The sequence below is a fragment of the Prionailurus bengalensis genome, chromosome F2 (genome assembly GCF_016509475.1).
Source record: "Prionailurus bengalensis isolate Pbe53 chromosome F2, Fcat_Pben_1.1_paternal_pri, whole genome shotgun sequence".
Taxonomy (NCBI): Eukaryota; Metazoa; Chordata; class Mammalia; order Carnivora; family Felidae; genus Prionailurus; species Prionailurus bengalensis.
Window position 1 is genome coordinate 62068571 of NC_057353.1, and position 21703 is coordinate 62090273.

General features: G+C 40.1%; 1 protein-coding gene across 1 annotated transcript in view; it reads right to left on the reverse strand.

The window, feature by feature from the left end:
• Window positions 1-14717: 14717 nt before the first annotated feature.
• The window catches only part of EXT1 (exostosin glycosyltransferase 1), a 287137-nt gene continuing 280151 nt past the window's right edge, over window positions 14718-21703 (reverse strand). Inside the window, exons 9-11 of the mRNA XM_043601631.1 lie at window positions 20791-20951; window positions 18321-18492; window positions 14718-15275 (exon numbers count right to left, since the gene is read on the reverse strand). Coding sequence (XP_043457566.1) covers window positions 15090-15275; window positions 18321-18492; window positions 20791-20951 — 519 coding nt within the window. The 3' untranslated portion in view covers window positions 14718-15089. The remainder of the gene's footprint in view (window positions 15276-18320; window positions 18493-20790; window positions 20952-21703) is intronic.

The window sequence follows — 21703 nt, forward strand, 5'->3', positions numbered from 1 at the left end:
TTGAAAGAAAAAAAGGATGAGCCCTGAATGTCATGAATAAAGGCTGATGAACAGTGTTCCTGAATACAAAGATTGTGTTTGTAGTCAAAACACAGTAAAATCTTCCCTCAAGTAGACATGAAATAATATTGTCTGAATTAATGAACATATTCCTTCATTAATTTCTGCATTTTTAGGTTTACAAATGGAGTCTTTGTCTTTTCCTTAAGAATTCTCATTACATGCTTCATGCAGGACTGCTGGAAATTAACTTCCTCAGTTTTCGTTTGTGTGGAAATGTCTTTATTTCATTTCTAATTGTGAAGGATTTTTTGTTGGGGTAAACAATTCTACGTTGGTATCATTTTCTTTCAGAAACATAAATATTCCTTCCATTGTCTTCTGGGTCCCATGCATTATGTTAACTAGTCAGCTGACTATTCAATTGAAGCAAAGTTTGAAGTTTGAGCCAAATGGCCCCAGCGGCTGCTTTCTTTAAGCTGAGCCCTCCAAGCAATTGGTCCTGATCTTTTGACTCAGAGAATCATTATCCTCCTTAGGTTTTGCAGCAGGAAAGCAATTGAGCCAAATGAAGAAATTAGAACCATACTCAGGCTTCACCAAACCCACTGAGAGAATTCCACACACACTCCCCTATTCTTGAGGAGCTAGTATATCATATTGGACTCAAATAGGGCAAAGGACATGGTCCAGGAAGGAGAAGGGGTAAAGCCTAAAAATGATAGTGGTGCCACAAGTAATCCCAGATCCAATCCCAGCTTTATTTAGTGGTACACCAAATGACAAAGATACCCTCCTTGCCCTCACTTATCTCTCCATCTGTGATAGACACCTAGGCAGAAAACTCCAGCATAATGTGGTATGTGCTATAAAAGCAATATATACAGGATACTATGGTATAACAGGTGAAGGGACCTAATACATTTTGGAAAGAGGACTGGGGAGAATGGATCAGAAATTCTAGAAGAGGGGGGCACCTGGGTGGTTCAGTTGGTTAAGCGTCCAACTTTTGATTTTGACCTAGATCATTATCTCATAGTTTGTGAGTTCAAGCCCTGCATCTGGCTCTGCACTGACAGCATGGGGCCTGCTTAGGATTTCTCTCTTCCTCTCTCTGTCCTTCCCCAGCTTGCTCTCTCTCTCTCTCTCAAAAAATAAATAAACATAAAAGTTAACAGAAAAAAAGAAATTCTGGAGGAAGTATTGGCTGAGTTTACTCTTAAGGAATCAATGAAAAAATAGGTTTGGGAAGGAAAGAATCAGATCCCAGGCAGCAGGGACAGCATGAGCAAAGGCAACAGGCTAAAAACAAATAGGAAAGGAAACTTAGAAGGACACAAGAGGCTTCAGCGGTGACATTATGGGAGACCTAGAAAACCATGTAAAGGAGTTTAAGAATCTGAGAATGCCAGGAAATAGAGAATTCTTGAGTGCTTATAGGCAGCAGAGAAATGTAATCAGACATGTTATTTAGATGAACCACTCCACATACTTTTTTTTGTATATATGCTTTTTTTTTTTTTTTTTTTTACAAAATTGACCCATAGCCTTCATCAGATTCTGAAAGGCATCAATGACACAGAAGGATTATGGATCCCGATATAGGAAGGAATAGTAAATGTGAGCATATATGAGAAATGTCTGGTCACATTTAAAAATATTTAGATGATAGAACTCACCCCATGCTTATTGAGTCAGACTCCAAACATGGGCTTAGTAATCTATGTATATCTGTAAAACTTCTTTGGTAGAGTTCATAGCCAGATAAATTCAGGAATGATTCGTCTGGAACAAGAGGGCTAGGCCCTAACTCTTGCCTCCCGAAGAATCACCCACATTTTCATTTCCTGTCTCTTTTGTTTATTCACATCATGAATGACTTCACCCCTGAAGTGAGGTCCTAACTTCACAAAGAATGTGATTTTACTCTCAAAGTTTACAATAGAATAATCCTAACTGAATAAGGTTTTCATGTAATGGCTATAACCTACTCAGAATAACATAGTGAAGTGATTCTCTTAGATGATCCGAGACCTGGATGACCTAAGGATACTTGGCTTTTGGGTGGCCATCTTGGGAGTAGTTGTTAGCATCATGTAGAATGCCTAAGGTATTCACCTAAATAACATGAAGACAGTTGTTTTTGTAATTAAAGATTCAGTGATATACTGCAGAGTTGTTGCCTTTAAGCAGCTTAAGGCTTTATTTTTATAGACACTATGAGTTGATGGGTGAGGAAAAAGGGGCCTCAAAATAAAGTATTTAGACAATGTTATGCAAAAAATAGCTGAAGGAATTTGTTCCTGCCAATATCTAGAAGCTATAAATAAGGAGTTAGGGAGTGAAAAGAAGAAACCAGCATGAAATCCTTCTGAGATATGCTTGGCTTAAAGAGATTTTTTTCTTCAAAAAACTTGGAAATAGGTTGTAGATACGATACTCTAAAAAAATCTGAATGTTCTCTTCTTACCTCAGGAAGGGGGTGGAATATCATACCCACTTATTGGAAAAACTAGGTCAGATAATATCCGTGCATAGATACTCTAAACCAGAGCTAGTCCAAGCACTTGGGATCGTGAAGAAAATAAATTAATTAGCCAAAGATAATTTTGGACATCTGTCAAAAACACAAAATGTCTACCATCTCATAGACCTGGCCTCTTCTCCCATCTTTTAGAGCAGTTTTATATATCATGGCCATGCAGGCATTTGTTTCTACTAAGTGGTTCTGTGTCATGAATCATATTCTTGGTAATATCTACTCACTGTTTGATCCTTTGACTCAGAGTGACTTATATTTATTTATTTGATTTTTGAGAGAGTGTGTGTGTGTTAGAGAGAGAGAGAGAGAGAGAGAGAGAATCCCAAGCAGGTTCCATGCTCAGTGTGGAGCCTGATGTGGGACTCAATCTCATGACTCTGAGATCATGATTGTGAGATCCTGACCTGAGCCAAAATCAAGAGTCAGATGCTCAACTGACTGAGCCACCCAGGTGCCCCTAGAGTGACTTACATTTAGAATTGGGTTCATTTTCCCAGCAAGAATCCAAAGGCCAATGAATTCAACTCCATTTTAGGACCTTAGGTAATTGACACTTTTCATTAACCTTGGGCACTCCCACCAGTTTGGATAGCAAACAGTAACAGAAGGTTTGTTGGGATTTGACATGTTATATTTAGTGGAAATGTCATGTAAACTGGAGGATGAAATGTTCTTACAAAATTACAATCCAGTATTTAGAAAGAGCACTTAGGAAACATGACTGTCTTATTTTGTAAAACTAGGTTCTTGTGCTGTAGCTTTCTATGGCTTTGAGGATTTAGGGAAGCAATTCTTATCCTGGTGTCACTGGAATCATAGGAGCCCATGGATACCTTTCAGAGAGTTCATGGACCTCTTATATAGTGTGTCGAATATTGTGTGAATGTGGCTTATGCATATCTCTGTGCCAGATATAATAGCTCTGATTGAATTTCAAAGGAGTTGGAGACCCCAAGAGTTTGAAAAACAATTGCTTTAGTGTCTCATAGTAGGATAAAACCTTCCTTCCTATGTTCAAATGTGTCACTTTGGTGCACCACCCTACTTTTAAGAAAGGTGCTGCTTTGTCTTCTCATTGGCTAATATTTGAGGCCCTCATTAGCCAAGGTTGGAATCATGGCACCCTATTTTAATTTTTTACAAAATTGTGTTTATTTTATTGTTAGTGAATGTACGTATTCTTAACATTTTTAAAAATTGATGTGTATAAATAACACATAATAAAATACACAGAGAGGTGTACAATTCCTTGGGTTTTGCAAATTACACACACTGATGTAATCATCTCCTATTTCAAGATATAGAAAGATATCCATCACCCTAGGCTGTTGCCTCATACTGCTTTCTAGTTACTTTCATATCTACCCCAACCTAGAGGCAACCACTGTTCTTATTTTTATCACTGTATATTAGTTTTGCCTATTTCAGACTTCATAGGAGTATTTCCTAATGATGTCTTTTGATAAACAAAGTTTTTATTTTAATGGAGATCAATTTTTTTTTCTTTATGGTTGGTAATTTTTTTTAATCCTTCGACATTTTGCTTACTCCGAAGCCAAGGTCAAGAAGATTGTTTCTAATCTTTTCTTAAATACCATCAATTTTAACATTTGAACTTACTTTGTTCCCAGCTTTATTGAGATATAATTGACATATAACATTCTGTAAATTTAAGGTGTATGATATAATTTAATGTAATTGTAAGTACAATGTGGTGATTTGATATATGTGTGTATATTGCAAAATTATTCCCACAGTAAGATTAGTTACTATATCCATTGTCTCACATATTTGCATTTGTGTGTGTGTGTGTGTGTGTGTGTGGTGAGAACTTAAGATCTCTCTTAGCGACTTTCAAATATACAATACAGTATTGTCAACTATGGTCACCATGCTGCACATTACATCCCCAGAATTTATTCATCTTATAATTAGAAGTTTTTACCTTTGACTACCTTCTTCACCCATCTCCCCACCTTCACAACCCCCATTGCCTGGTACCACTATTCTACTCTCTATTCCTATGACTTTGGTTTTTTTAGATTCCACGTATAAATGAGAACATACAGTATTTGTCTTTCTCTGTTTCACTTATTTCACTTAGCATAATGCCCTCAAAGTTCATCCATGTTGTTGCAAATGACAGGATTTCTTTATTTTCTAAGGCTGAATAATATATATAATTATTACATATATGCAATATATATTATATACAAAATATTATATATAATATTATATGTGTATATATCACATTTTCTTTATCCATTCATTCATTGGTGGACACTTACATTGTTTCCCTATGTTGGCTATTGTAAATAATGCTTCAGTGAACTTGGGGGTATAGCTATCTCTTCCAGAAAGTGATCTCATTTCCTTCAGATGTATATTCAGAAGTGGGATTGCTGGATCATATGGTAGTTCTATTTTTAATGTTTTGAGGAACCTCCATACTGTTTTCCAGTCACTAGTGCAATATAAATTTGCTCCAACAATTCACAAGGGCTCCCTTTTCTTCACATTCTTGCCAGATGGATGGTTCTATCTCAGGGTATCTATCTTAGCTCTCCTGCCCTGTCCCCAGCTCCCAGTAAGCCAATGACTTGCATTTGATACAGGCTTTATGTACCTTGAAGGGACTCTCTCGTCTTTCATGCCCTGCTTCCACAATTTGAGGAGTTTCTGCTTTGCATTTGGTGAGGGTCCTGTGAACCTCAGGGGGATTTTTTCTTAATTTTCTTGTCCTCTCCCAGCCTTTGGTTGGTCATGGTCATGTATTAAGTGGAAGTCCAGTGAATCTTGAAGGGGGTCTCTCCTGCGTGTTTTGGGGGGATCTCAGCTTTCCTGCTCTTCCCCCAGCCTTCAGTGGGCCACTGTTTTGCACTGTGATGGTCCTCTACATGTTGGGATGAGAAGAATTTTCTGTTTTCCTTCCCTTCCTCCAGATATTCATAGACCACTGACCTTCACCCAGTGAAGACTCAGTGTGACTCAAATGGTTTCTATGAGTTCTCTTGCCTTGCATTCGGTCTCCTGCTATATAAAATTGGTGAGGATGTCATGGGAAAGAATTGGCAGGTGGGCATGGATCAATAGGCGATGGTATAGCCTGGGAATTTGAGTCCTTCATGCCAGCCTGTACATGGCCACTGAAAGTTTATTAGCAACTCACTTGATTTCTCCTTTCCCCACTCTCTAAGGGAGTAACACTCTGGTGTTGCTAGGATGAAAGCAGCTATAGGATACTCTTCTCTTGGGAATGGATTGTCTCTTCCTAAGATTTAGCTCATTTAAGTTTCTGTTTTTAAGTTACTGTTTTCTGCCAGGCTTTAAATTACCATGATATTGTAACTTACCAGACTTACACTCATTGTCAGGATGAGCGTGACAGTCTCCTGCAACTTTCTACATCCTAACCAGAAATGGAAGTCAATTTTTCCATTTCAAAAGTCTTCAGATCCAGACCGTTCCTAAAGATTTTGAGAAGAATATGCTTTCTGCTCCCCTCTGCATACTTTGGTGAGTGCAGTAAAATCAGATATGACCCACAATTTCAGTGTTCTGTACTGAAAATTTTGCATTAGGAGAAAAGAAAATGGGATTCAATGAAATTATTACTATTACTATTATTATTACCTCCTTACTCTAGTTTTTGCTGAGAGCACCTGCCATTAGCCACACAGTCGTCCTAAGCCATGTCAGACTGAACCAACCACGTCTTTGTGTGAGGATAATGTCTTTCACAGATCTAGGCTCTCACTTTTCCCTCTGTACATACTTCTGATGGATGGTATTTGAGTTCATGTCCCTTTGTAAGTAGTGTCCTTTCTACTCTTTTCTGTTAATTGAATTGATACTTATTTCTTTAAAAAGTCCAGCCCTGGCTTTTTTTTTTTTTTGAAGTGTATTTATTTTGAGAGAGACAGAGACAGCATGAATGGGGAAGGGACAGAAAGAGAGGGAGAGAGAGAGAGAGAGAGAGAGAGAGAGAATCCCAAGCAGGTTCCAGGCTGTCGGCATAGATCCCGATGCAGGGCTTGAACTCAACATAACTATGAGACCATGATCTGAGCCAAAACCAAGAGTCAGACACTTAAACAACTAAGCCACCCAGGTGCCCCAAATTGCTACTTATTTCTTAAGGTCCCACTTAAACACACATCTTCAATGAAGTCTCCCCCCAAGACATGTGAAATGCCTACTCTCCAACATTTCTGGGATAGCCTTGCTATGCCATTAGTGTAAAGGTTACCACGTTGTATTATGCACATAATGTTAGAGAAAAGATGGTATCTCCTTTTTAAGGTACCAGTGGGGGTGCTTGGGTTGGCTCAGTTGGTTGAGCATCCAACTTTGGTCATGATCTCATGGTTCATGAGTTCCAGCCCCAAGTCAGGCTCTGTGCTGACAGCTCAGAGTCTGGAGCCTGCTTCAGACTCTGTGTCTCCCTCTCTCTCTGTCCTTTCCCTGCTCGTGCTATCTCTGTCTCTCTCAAAATAAATACATAAACTTGAAAAAGAAAAGACATAAGGGACATGTTACCTAGAAAAAATTTTCCAATATTTAACGAGAGGGCTAATACCAGTAAGCTAGTCCTTCCTGGGGAATGATATCCAACTGTTTTTTTTAACCACTGAAGATGACCATTTGTTAATTTGCCTTCATGGACCCCAATTTTATTTTTTTGGACCCCAATTTTAAAAATATGATGGATGCCAAACTGCAATTGTATTTTCTAGATAGCTTTTTATCAGGTCAATTTAAATTTTCTTTCAGTAGGCATTACAGTACATTGAAATATCTTGTGAATATGCAGCAAAAGTCTAAAACATTTATAATATTTGACCTGCTAATTTTAGGTCTATCATTTATCCTAAGAGACTGGTTATGGATGTGAACAAAGATTTTTCTTTGGGAATACTTATCGTAACATGGCTTACATTGACCGAATGTTGATTACAATATTTACCCCATAATTATAAGAAAATTAAAAAAACATAAATTTCCAACAGTTAAGAATTGGGTAAAGAAAATATAGAATGGCCATAAAGCAGAGTACTATGCATCCATTACAATTTGATTATTCAAGATGTGATGACATAGAAATATGTTTGCTATATATTATGTGTTTTAAAAAGCATGTTATAAAATAACATGTATATAAAAATCTTTGGGGAGCAGTGCAAATATCCTCCAAGTCTCCCTTTTCATTGCTTAACCTTGTTTTCCCTACTCTGAGATGGGATAACTGATCCTCTCTGATTAAAGACACATTTTAGGTTTGATTTACAAGTAGATTTAGCCAAAGAAGCCAGGTTATTTGCCATTTAGTTTGGAAAAGAAATTTCAACTTGGCAAATCATTTACATATTGGCAAGAGCACGTTCTCTTTCTTAATGTGATTGAAGCCACCAGGAAAGAAACATTAATAATTGGCACCTAAACTTCCTTTTAGTCCTCAGCCACCTTGACTATATTCCATTTAATGAGAATAAAAAACAGACCATTCGTCAAAGAAGTTCAGCCAGAAAATAAAAACCTGACTTTGTGTAATTTCTGCTGATGGATTGCCTATTCCTGGATGCTATGATGATTTCATGTCAACAGACATTAAAATATAATTGTAGATGAAAACAAGAGATGCCTGGGACACTAGAAAGATCACAGTTTAATCTGGGTCAGTATTAATATCCTGAACATTAAACTCAGAATGTTTCCTTTTTAACAGATTAAGGAAACGATTCTTAAACCATTTTGGCAAAATATTAACTACTGATGTTAGGTAAAACTTACGTACTTCTTATGCTATACTGAATGCTATTTTAAGAACTTTGTGTTTATTAATTTATTTCACCCTCGTGAGAACCCTATGAGGTACAGGCTAGTGCAATTCTGAGGAAAATGAGGCACAGAGAGGGCAGGTAGTTTCCATAAGGTCACAGAACTATCAAGACCAGAATCAGGATTCAAACCAGGTGGCTGTGTTCCAAAGACTTTGGGGTACCTGGGTGGCTTTGGGGTACCTGGGTGGCTCAGTCAGTTGAGCATCCAATTCTTGATTTCAGCTCAGGTCACGATCCTGGGGTTGTGGGATTAAGCCCAGCATCAGGCTCTGCTTAGTGTGGAGCCTGCTTGAGGTCCTCTCTCTCTCAATCTCTCTCTCACTCTCTCCCCCCACTCCTTGCCCCTCACCCCTGCATGCTCTCTCTAAAAATAAAATAAATCTTAGAAGATTGGGACTTTAACCAGTGCACTTGAGCAGCTCATCTGAGTGAGGTCAAATGCAAATAAAAACCTTGGATCCTCTGTAGTAAACAAATACCTCCATTATATCCTCCAAAGTATAGCTGAGCCTCAAACAGTAGGAGACATAGCCTAATTCATTCCCCCTGTATTATGAGTTCCTGCAATCAGACTAACATTAAGGGTGGCCAGTATGGAATGACTCAGGTGTCCATTAATAACTTCTAGTTTTCTCTTGTCATGAAACTTGGTGGAAACACTCAGATTATAAAGCAACACCATGTTTAATTTATTAAGTAGGTTTGCTCAATGTGTTTTTGCATGCTATGCATTCGTTGAAACATCTGTGAGGTAGGGTTGGACTGAATTTTAAAGCTGCTTCTCCAATGGGCCTTCTCATGTGCTCTCACACTTGGGATTCTATCATCAGTAACACCATAGGGCCAGATTTTACAAGTAGCACTGTCAGAACCATAGAACCCCGGACTTGGCAAATTCCTTGCTGAGACTCCTTTGATGGCTTGCCTTGTCCAACCAGACCCTGACCTCTCTCTCCCTTGACAGGGAGTTGGATTTCTAAAAAATTCCCTTCGATGCATCTAGCACTGGGCTGAGTATACAGTAGTTGCTTACAAAATACTTGTAAATAAATATTCGGAAGTAACCATTTTACAGATGGACAAACTGAAACACAAAACATAAACCTTGATTGATACCCGAAAGGAAATCAACACCCCCAAGTGCAGTTGGGCGTTTGCTCCCCTGCAACTTGGTGACATTGGTGACTGATGTTTTTTCTCTAAAAATGTCCCAAGAAAGAGGGTAGAAAAAGCGATGAGGAGATGCCCCTGGAAAGGAAGGAGGGAAGAGGGATTGACAAGAGTTTCCTTACTGGATAAACCTGATTACGATGGTCCTGACGCGTGGCGCTGCATTCACACCTGGAACCATTTATAAATTCTTTTGAGAAATGCCAGTCTAATAAATGCTTCGCCAGCCAGTAATTCACGAGCTCTACACAGTAGTTGAAACCAAAGGAGGTAATGGCCACAGCTGTCAGGCTCCAGATGCTCTGGACCCGGCCTCACCACGATGTCCCAGCGCCTGCGTGGAGGAACACTGGGAACTGGGCACATCACCAGCATTCACCCTGGCCAGCTTCCAGCAGCCCCAGCTGCGTCTGGCCTGGAAGACGGCTGCTGGCAGCACCGTGGTGCCCGAGAGGCTGGGCGCTGGGCTGCATCCGGGCGGGGAGAGTTGGACCTGCACCCAGTACACGTGGTCCAACCTCCTCTGCCTGCCCCCCACCGCCCCAAATCTCCCCAAAGCTTTGCCTTCCCCAGCACACAGAGTCCTCCTGAGAACCGACACCTTTCTGTCATCAACAGAAAAGTGGAATAAAAACCACGCAGATGAAAAGTCATGTCATTTATTAATAATCTCTCTCTCTCTCTCTCTCTCTCTTTTCTTCTTCTATAAATTGGAAGGAAACAGTCTTTGGTGACACTTGCTATAAAACAATCTATCTTGGATGGCAAAACTCAGACATAAAGTTACACAGGTCAATGAAGTAAATCAAGATCTATGGCTTTGTATTTTCTCACACACAATCTCTCCAATGCACTTCAGGGCTTCGTTGCATTAATTAATAGTCTATCACAAACGGGGTAAACACTTCCGAGAAGTCCTGTGATGATACTACAGAGATATCGGCAACATTGTTAGAAAACTTTCCCAAATGTACATCGGACACAAAATAAGGTATATTTCTTTTTCTTTTTTTCTGCTTTACAATTTGCCACCTAAATTAGTTCGTTTTTACTGCCTTTCTTCTACCCCTCAACATATCCTACACATATTTTTCTCTCAAAGTAAACATACAAGGTTCATTACATGGTAACCAGGTCATTTGCATGGCCCCAGTTTTAGTAATAATCACAACCCAAAGGAAAGGGATGTAGTCCTGTAGGAGAAGAACAGAGAACTATTGCAGAAATCAAATGGCCTTTGAAGCCTAAAGGGCAACTTATTACAAAAGTAGAGTGACTGTAAAGCTAGCTTGACTTGTTTTTAAACAAGGGTGGGACCATGCCAATCTGAGGGCTTTCTTGAGGGCGGCTACTTGCCTCTTGTTCCAGAGGATAACACAGACTTCCTCACCTACTTAACTGGGCTGTGGAGGTCAGCAATTTGGAGAGTTCATCTAGGCTCCCAACATGGAACATGTTGGAACTTTAATGACAACTACAGATAAGAACCTAAGTAAAAACGATGACAATAAAATCCTTTGGTTTCTGGAAAAGGTAAAAAGAAGAGATGGTTTTCAGGAGTCATCTTCATTATTGAGATTATTTTGTAAATAGCAGCTTTTCCATATCCATCCACAGCATCCAGACAGTCTCACGGAATCGATGGGGGAGGCCGTGTTCTTAAGGAGGCTGGATCCCATTTTTAAAAGTAGACCTGGAGTCGAAGAATCATCTAATGTCTGCGTGCTGAAGTTCTAAGACTGAGGGAGACAAGTTTAGCACAGTTTGATATTAATGCTTATTGACTGAAAACACAAGTCAAAACAACTTTGTCCCCCTCAAGCATGCCTGAGAAAATGAGGCCGGCAGTAAAAGAACTTTCTGGGTTAAATCTGGCCAAACATGACAAAGCCAGCTGAAAATGGAAACTAGGTAAATGAATTCAGCAACTGATGTCCTGCTGCACTGGCTGCATGTCGATTCTATTAACTATTAGAAGGCAGGGACATTTTTATTTCAGAGTTCATGGCAGTAAGTGGTACTTTTTTTTTTTTTTTTTTAAACTGGAGCTCTCAGACCGGGGGGAACATAAGACACATTCAGGTCTCGAAGTTTGCCTCGGCTTTTGCATCCTTAATTCAGCTTGTCCAGCAAGAGTCTTACTCAGATTCTAACCTGGCAGAGTTCTCTGCCTTTTCCCTACTCCTGCCCTCCAAACAGGTTTGATGAAAATTTCATTAGTTCTTAAATCAAGAGCCCACTTAAAAAAAAAAAAAAAAAAGAAGGCAGTATATGGGTCTCTTCATATTCATTCATGTCGCCCCCGGTTAAATTAAGTTCAGTAGCCTTTATGAAAGGCCACCGGCACGACAGACCTTCAAGTGACCAGGTATCCAGAACAGCTAAAATAAAGGCTAACATAGCCTACTGGAAATGAAAAACAAAAATCACTCCAAAAGAATAATTGAAGGAAGTCCTTTGAGCAGCAGTGGCAACAAGAAGAAATTAAACCGTGATGCACATGAGATGCCGGGTAGGAGAGATTTCACTTTCTTCTGAAGCATCCTCTGGAGAGTGTGCTTTTATGTCCAGGTGGGTCCACCTAGGTATGTGATATTTTGTGCATGGCTACCGGGGTTAGTTCATAGATTTTTCTCTACGCTCTCCGTTTTCGGTTATCTAGTTTTCAACAAAGGTGATCTATTTCAGGTATGTGCAAACTTGATTGTGTATTTGCAAACCATTTCATGTAAATACAGAAGCCAGCTTTGAAAAAATTATTCTAATGTGGAACTGGAAAACGTGTGGAAATCCTAAGTGGCTGAGTCCTGTACAGAGTTTCTGCATGTAATTCATTATGGGATTGGCATTGTACTCTGGCCTTGGCTTCTTCCCAATTCATGTTGGCCCACTTAGGGACACCTGGTTATCATTAAACTTGACTGAGAGAGATAACTCTGGACACCCTACAGAGATGCTTATGATTTGTCAACTTGCTGCAGTGAAATACAACTCTTGCCTAAGTGAATTAAAATTACATCTTACTGCTGAGCCTCACTGATTTGCTAAGCATTGTTCAATTCCCAGCTGTATGTTCCGAATGGGAAAAGAACATACTAGCTAGCATCCCAAAGAGATTTGCTCAGACAATGACATGAAATGAAACCATGGAGATTTGAAGTGGCTGTGTCAGATGTTGTTCTCATTTATAATTACTTTTTTTTTTTTCCATGGAACACATACTGTTCGTGGAGAATATGCCCTGTGAGCTTTGGGGCAGGTAAATCTGGCAGGGCAGTCCCTCAAATCCATTCATGTGACTGGTACAATCAGGGACACTGCTCTGCAAGCCAAGTGACAACCTGAGTTTCAAGTTGGCTTGGGGTCATTGAACAAAACACTGCATGCGTTTTTGCAAAAGAGGAAGACGCAAGAATAATTTGGCAGTCCTCAAAAATTAATTTAAATACAAATTTGCAAAGGCCAGTTGAGTAAGGATTAATTGCTAACTGCTTAAGTCACTAAGAGTTGCAGCTTAAATGGCTAAGAACCTATTAGACGGGGCATTTCAGAGAAACAAGTGCAGGTACCGTGGACCTAAGCATTAGTTTTCAACAAATACGGAAGACAGAATTGCATCCACTTAGAAAACGTCATGCTTGAGAGTGGGCTAAAGCTGGGTCAAACTGGATGAGAGAGAGAGACTTCAACAACTGTTCTGAGTCATGAGGCTGCAAAGGAAGGCCCCCCCTTTCGCTGAACCTCCTTGCCTGCCCACCACTCACAACACAGCGTCTGGATGCGTGGGCCGGCCCTCGTGCTGTCGTGAGGCAGCATGGAGTCACCTCTCTGGGACTCTGCAAACACCCAGTGTCTGTCCTGTTTGTGGGGGCCCTCCGTCCTTGCTTTCTAGCCCACTCCTCTTTCCCTTCCGGATGTCTACAAAGCAAGAGGAGTTCAAGTCTCCCAGATTTATGGTTCCCACTGACCTAAGCCAGGCACTTGGAATGATTGGAACATAATTCTGTAATGGGATTTTCTTCTAAGCAACACTAGAAATAAGTTTATGAACTATATGGGAGTCCAGGGGGAAAGAACTAAAGTGCGCCTTGTTTATTCAGAATAACAGGGGGACCCAATAATGTTCTCCTCTATTCTCTCTTGCCTCTTCCCAGTGGAAGGAGGCATTTGATACCAGAAATCTCCGTCTTTTAGAAGGGAGTGAATGGATACATATATATTTTCTGTTTCTATTTGCAGTTTCACAATAATCAGAGACTGAAAGCAGCATTTGCAGGAATAGAAGTGTTCTTTTTAACAAGAAGCCCTACACAGCTTCTCCACACACCGAAACATTAACGTGTCAGGAAACGGTCTTCACATTTGTTTCTGATTATTTTGTTTGCTGGATTCTTGCTCAAAGCAAGGTTTGACCAAAGAGTGGTATACGGATCCCAGTGGTGAGGTGAGGTGTACCCTCAGTTCCTTGTCAGCAATGCTCATATTCAATGGGGAGAGTGTCTATATGATTACTTCTCATGAGAAGCTTCTGAAACTCGAGGTTTTCACAAATATAAAGAGCTTGTCTTGTGATTGCTGGTCTGCCATGGACACATTCACTGTTCCTTTGCCTCTAAACCAAAGCCTTCCCCCAGCTCTCAGAGGCCCTGTGTCAACGGTTAAAGGTATGATCTAGCCCACATCCCTGAAGAGCCTCGGGTCACTGTTGTGGGTCGCTATTTCCATCTCACTAATATGCTGGTGGATTGTCTGGATGGTTCCTTGTGTGTACTGAACATTCTTAATTGTACAGTCTTTTCCTGCTACTAACTCCCCCCACCCCCCAATGCCAAAGATGATCAGACCTCTGTGTCTCAAACATAAAGTTTTCTGCTACAACTGTCTACCTGGAGGTCATAATACTTTCTCCCATGCTGCAACATATTAGAGATAGACGTTCAAGTGGATCTGCAAATTCGGAAGTGGAAAACATTTGCACTGGCAAAGTGGAATCATGAACTTGTCTTAAACTTAGGCTCGGTTATTTCTTGACACTGGGTGGAGTGACTTCTTGTGTCTTCCATGAAGTCTGAGCGTCTGTAACTGCTGCGAACCCTGCGTGACCGACGGCAATGATGTTTGTGGGAAGAAGAGTAGCAGCTTTGAAATATTCACAACCAACACAATTTTGATTAAAGAAAGAACTCTGGTTTTTAATAGTTTTGATCATTAAAAAAGTTTAAACCTGCATAGCAATCATTTCAAAAATAATTATTTAATGTTCCATAATTAAACTGTACACAACCTAGTCTTGGGACATAGAAGCCAGTGAGGTGAGTTTGAGCAGTCCTGTGCAGTCCCAGGAGCCAGGAGTCGAGTTTTCATTGGCCTTTTTTTTTCTTTTTTCCTTTTTTTTTTTTTTTTTGTCATTCTGTTCATCTAAGATTACTTGGATACTTGGCACAATCTGGCTCCGCTGCTAGCGGATCTGCACTGGGAAGAGAGAGCAGCCTGACCCCGTCCCTTCTCGCTGCCCCTCCCCCACTTGGCCGGATTCCTCAAAGTCGCTCAATGTCTCGGTATTTCTTCCTCAGAATGGAGACCTGGTCTTTAAAGAGGACAGGGTCGAGCCTCATCTGAGAGTGGATCAGCGGCATGTAGCCAAACCAGCTGGCAAACGTGTTCATGCAGCTCTGTCGCTGGGCAAAGTGGTCGGGGTCAGCCCAGCGGGAAGCCCGAGAAGTCTGGGGAAAGGGAGAGAGACGAGGAAGACAATGAGACAGTGCAAGGTGAGCTGGAACACCGCAGAAAACCAAGTCAGGTTCCAGGGCAAGTGACAGAGCTTGGGGTCTGGACGGGCCACCAAACGTCCCACGCGCCTGCAGAAGGTGATGACAGCACTAGTCCTGGGTTTCAGCCTCGCCAGAAGGTTTTCCCAAGATACGCGACTTTCCTTGATGTTAAAAACAGGCGAACAGACAAAGCTCCATATTGACTAATTCCCTGGTCTGGAACGATTTACCGGTTGAATTCCAACTACTATGGTCAGTAAACATAAACCTTTGTACTTGCGATCAAATACTATGACTAACAATGTGTTTATGGTTTCAAAGACAGTTTCTAAAACCTTCTGGTTTACTTGGTTGATTCTAGGTAAGTAGGAAAGATGCCTACCATCTCTTTAGCTCTCTGTGTTTCCCCTAAGGTTGCTTAAATATTTTTAGATCATGTGGATAACACTGATTTAAAAGAAAGCCTTAAATGGCTTAAGCACTGAAATTTAAACAAGCATAATATCTCTGAAACCATGTTTTTATGAAACAAAGAAAAAGGGAGCTACCAGATTATGGGGGAAAAACACAAACACATTTATCAATAGGCAACTGTACAATGATGTATATGCACGTGTGTGTGTTTTTATTCTCATGTACTGTTAGAGAATACTTTCCGAGGAAGGTATGTTTTACTGTGAGAATCACTCAGAGTACTTAAAAACCTAAGTGTCAACGTGCTTGAAAGGAACCATTGAGGGTAAACACGAATGTCAAGTTACCTCTGAGCAGCAGAATAACAAACAAAACACTACTTGTAAAGTGTTTCCATGAAGCTCATTTGAGCCTCATAACAACAACCTGGTCAAGTTATCTACCCAGGTAATAACACCCCCCCCCCCCCCCCCCCCCCGCACAGATGAGGAAGCTGGTTTAGGGAAATTACATTTACTTGTTCAAGGCTAGAAAAGGGCAGATCTCGAGTTCCATCCTCTACCATTTATGGTAGGAGAACTCTACTTGGTAAGTCAGAGAAAGTTTCTAATTAAGCTGACCAGTGGAGTTCATAGCAGAGCAGACTGTCCCAAAGGCCAGACTCCCTACCCCCAGACATTTGCTCACATATGCAAATGTATGCAAATGAAACTACTGTCAAGAGCTTGCTAAGCCTCTCTTACAAATGAAAAAAAAAAAAGAATCCAGTTGAGTCATTCAAGTATCATTTTTGCCTCTAGATTTCAACATTTATTTTTTGGTCAACCAACACCTTACAGAAGATCCATTTCCTGTGTAATAAAAACAATCATACCACATGATATCCATTTACTTCACCAGTCATACATTCAACAAACTAATGTGCATGATAGGAAGCAGGGGCACGTATAGTACATATTAACTAGATACATCAAGTTATACCTAAGGCTGAATTTAGATGTGTCCCCAAATATGTGCAAAATCACTTGAAATACTGGTTTGGTAGAACTGGCAAGTCTATGAAAAGAACATAAAACCAATGCCTAAGAAAACATGTGTTATTAGAGTTCCACCCCTAATTAGTGCATAACCTCAGGGAAGTTCACTGAACTCTCTGAGCAAACAATGTTAAAGGAATGTTATATCCCTAAGTGACATAGATGAAAATGGCTAGGCACACAGTAGCCACTCAATACATCTTGCTTGAATTTGAATACTCTGTCAGCCTTCAAGATGAAAAATTCTTGCAAATCCTCTTGCTTGTTCTTTTAGTAGTTAGAGGGAAACAAAATTTTCTACTAGACTCTTTGCTCATTAAGGACAGCAGCTCTGTCACAACCAGTATCTAAAACAGTGTCCGATACTCTACACATTCATAAATACTGAATTATGAAATTTTATATACTTAAAATCCTGCACGTTTTTTTGTTCTTACTAAATTCAGTGAATGAAAAATCATCAATTGTGTTAATATGAGCCCTGGCTAAGTGTTCCTTTGCAAAAAACTAGATCTATATACAATTTTCAATAACGATTGGAACAGGTACATGGGAAGCTCCAAACAAGTGAACTGATAGAACCCTCAAAAGTACATCTTTCCAGGTTGACTCAAATACTGTTGGATTCTCGATTTAACTTGGGTGGATCTAAATGGTCTAAAGGTTTTTGGCATCTTGTTGGTACTGGGCTCTGTCCAGGATGAATAAAGGTGGATGAACTACAGCATATCTAGATCATCCTGCTATGGAACCTAGAAGTGTAAAATAATGAGCAGTGGAAGGAACAGAGCCTGGGATTCAACTCCCAGTTCTGTCTCTAATAGTAGGGGACTTGTGGCACTATATTTAAAGTCTCTGGATCCTAATTTCCTTACTTGTAAAAAGAGAAAGTTGAATTGTATTTCCTTGCAAGTATCTTAAACTTACTACTACTACTTACTACTAACCTTACATGATTCAACAATATTTTACTTTCATAAAAGTTTTCATACATGTCACCCCAACCCCGTGAGGTAGACTTTTACTATTTCCATTTTAAGAATGAACCAACTGGGTTTCAGAAGGTAGCTGACTTGTGTATAGCCTATAGATGTTAGTTCTAGGTCAAAATCAAGGCTTATGACTCCTGGTCTGTCACTGTGATGCTCACCCAACTCAAGAGCACTTACCAGAAGGCTCTGTTGAAGACAGTATTATTAGCTATTCATTACATAAAGCACCTACAATAAACTTACATAAATTCTTGTAGGTCTTTAACTCTGGATAAGATACATCTTTCTCATGGCACTTTGTAGGTCATGTAAGAGCTTTTATGTTCTTGATAGAAAGATACCCTTGACTTAGGTCTTCCTATTCATCCATGTGCCAACCATATACTCCCTTAAAGCTTTTAGGTGTGTGTGTGTGTGTGTGTGTGTGTGTACGTATGTATGTATAAACACACACATATATTTCTTCATCATGCTTCCTAGAAGAACAGTGAGTCCTTATTACCTTAGGCTGAACCAACAGAGAGCAAAGCAGAGGAGGAGAGTTCTATTCTTACCTGCCCCATCATTGTCTCCTTATACTGCTTCTTCTGGGTGACTTTGATTGGAGGCAATTTTGTCACAGCAGACACCAGGAAATTCATGAGAATGTCCTCACAGTTGGCCAGTTGGTCCACCATGTTCTTCAGGCTGGCTGGCAGGTAATGGGTGTACAGGTAGTGATAATATCTGTAAAAACCAGACAGGTTTCATAGGTGGCCATCATTATATAATGACAAGTGGTCTTCTTTGACAGGAAACCTATACTTACTCTTTGAATCCCTAAACGGATCACAGATGATGACAATAGCTATCACTATATGGTACTTACTATATGCCACATAATGTTCTAAAATGCTTTACAAGAAAGGCCTTGTGTAACCCTCATAAGGAGCCTATGATACAGGTACTGTCATTACCCGTGCTTCACAGATAAGGAAATAACATGCAGATATGCTTGGCCAGTGTGACTTTAATATCAGGGTGGTTGGTTAGAAGGTGAATATTCAGATGGTAAGAGAAGTTATTCACACATTATCTACCTATCCTTAAAAACTGCTGTATAATTTTAATTATTGGCTTAATCAGAACTGTATTCAAGTATCCTATGGGTATCCAATGAGTATCCAATGAGTCCAACAATATTCCATTTTTGTGGCCTATAAACCATACATTTTTACACTGTTAGATCAAAACCCTAATTAATCTGGTGGTCAATCATTATGGAGAACCCAAAATTAAGTTGAATTATTTCTCCCTCTACTATTTTTTCTACTATTAAGAGATATAATAGCATATATTTATAGGAAAAATCATTTGAATGAATCAGATTCATTGAGTGGTAGGGACAGGAAGAAAGGGAACAATGAACTTTCAAGGGGTAGAGTCTTAAGGGGCACCTGGGTGGCTCAGTTGATTAAGCATCTGATTCTTGATTTTGGCTCAGGTCATGATCTCACAGTTTGTGAGTTTGAGCTCCGTGTTGGGCTCTGCGTTGACAGCATGGAGCCTGCTTGGGATTCTCTCTCTCTCTCTCTCTCTGTCCCTCCCTTGCTTGCTCTCTTTCAAAATAAATAAACATTAAAAAAAAAGAGGTAAGGTCTTAAGATCAAGATTCAGTCAACCTAAATGTTTCTACCTTGTGCACTCGTAACTCTGTCCCTGAGATGGCAAGACTCTCTATTCTTTACTAAAGAAGACTAGGTTAAGATTAGTGTGTTCACCTTACTAAGGCAGAAGAATGGGGAATTTATTAATGACTGAGTCACTAACATTAGCCACCTACACTCACTAATTTGGTAGTCTTACCCAAGTCCCCTGGCTTTAAAGACCAAATATATTTAAACAACTCCCATATGTGTATCTCTATCCTTGCCCTTTTTCCAACATACCTTTTTGGAGGTCTTAGCATGCACAAGACTGAACTCCTGTATTTTCCCTAATACCTAATTCAGCCATATGAGCTTTTTCCATCTTTTAATGACTCCTATCCATCCAGTTCCTTAGGTCAAAAAAACTTAGTCATCAGACTGGAGCATCTGCAAAATATGCCCATAATCTGATCCCTATTTACTACCTCCAGTGCTCACTTACAGGTCCCAGGCTCTATCATCTCTTGCCTAGATGTCAATCACCTCCTAATAGGTCACCCTGCTTCTACCCTGTCCCTTGTATCATCTGTTCTCATCACAGCACCCAGAGTGGATGCCTAAAAAAGATGTCTCTACTCTGTTCAAACCCTTGCACTGGCTCCCATGCCTCTCTCCCCTGCTTTCCACTCACTCCACTCTTGGCACATTCGTCTTCCTGATATTCTGGCTCAGGGCATTCGCTTAGTTCAGCTGTTCCCTACACCAGAGCACTCTTCCTACAAATATCCTCTTGGATGATTTCTTCTCAAGGCTCTGCTCCGATCTCACCTGTTCAATAAGGATCACCGGCCACCTTCGAACCTCCCCTCTATCTTCAGCACTCATGATCCTTGACCTGTTTGACTTTGCCTTTTTGCTATATAACTCACTCCCTTAACCTATTGTAAAATTATTATGAATATTGTGTCCTCCCCTTGTTAAAAGAGAAAGCCTACTTAGGCAGGAATTTCTTTTCCTTTTTTTTTTTTTTTTAATTTTACTCAAAGGTAAACCCCAAGCACTCAGAATGGTGCCTGGGAATGCACAATTAAGTATTTACTTTTGTAGTTGTTATTCAAAATGTTCAGTTACTCAATGTACATGAGTATGTCCTCCAACTTCAGACAAATTGAAGATGTTACTCTACCGTTATTTCTGGAAATGCAGTAAGCCAAGGGGTTTTACTGGTTTCAAAGACACATGCTGGCCACATTGACAGAACTTAAACAGTGATGCAAACTAATTTTTGTTAATACTGTTAACAAGATCTGGCCCAAGTTCCGATTTATGCAACAGCCAGAAGCTAATCTACAGGAGTTACGTAAAAATCTATATGAGAGATGTCTAAATTCCTCACTTGTGGTAAATAGCAGCTCCTGTCAAAACCATGGAGTAGTCGTTTGTCCACTTGGATGTGTACCCCCACCGTTCCTTAGAGTTATCCCAGAAATGGCTGCGCGCGGGGTACCCCACAATCCTCTCAGGGAAGCTCTGCCACACTGTGAAGGCAAAATCCACCTGCAGGCAGAACACAAGCCAAACAAGCAATCAACAGCGTCAACAAATGTCAACAAAACATTACCTTCCCCCTGCTAATTCATAATGCGAAATCCCAGGACTGTTGCGCAACATTAATTCCATGTATTCATCAGCAAATTAAACTGACTGCTTGACATTTTGCCCCATAATTATGCACATTTTAATGTTTTTTGTTGAAGAAACTTCAGATGAGTGTAGAAATGAAAGAAGAAAATAAATTGTTGATAGGTCCTTCAGAATCCAGTTTGTTCAAGAAAAAACACAAGTCAAAAAGCAGTTGCTTTCTCCCCTCCTTCCTCTAGGGTGCCCGTGACCACTGATTCACACGAGGCACACATGTGTCTGTTTTATAAACGGGAGATTTCCTGTATACATCCAGAGTATGAATATAGAGCACGCAACATGACTAGCATACGGCAAAGCCAAAGTGACTAGAATCAAAGCATCCTCTTAAGAGCAAGAGAAAAGATGCTTAAAAACCACACAAGTTCTACCAGAAATTCAGAGCAGATATCATAAAGAAATGTAAGTCTGACCTCTCAGCTTTGAAGATGCTCAGTAAAAAGGAAATCTAGAAGCAGCAGCCACAATGAAAAGTCACTAAGGGTAAGTGGGGAAAAGCTCCAAGTGAAGCCACATGGTTATTTTATTATTATTATTATTTGCCACATGATTATTTTAAAGGAAACGCAGGTAAATGACTTTCCAGTGCTTAAACTAACCCAAAGCAG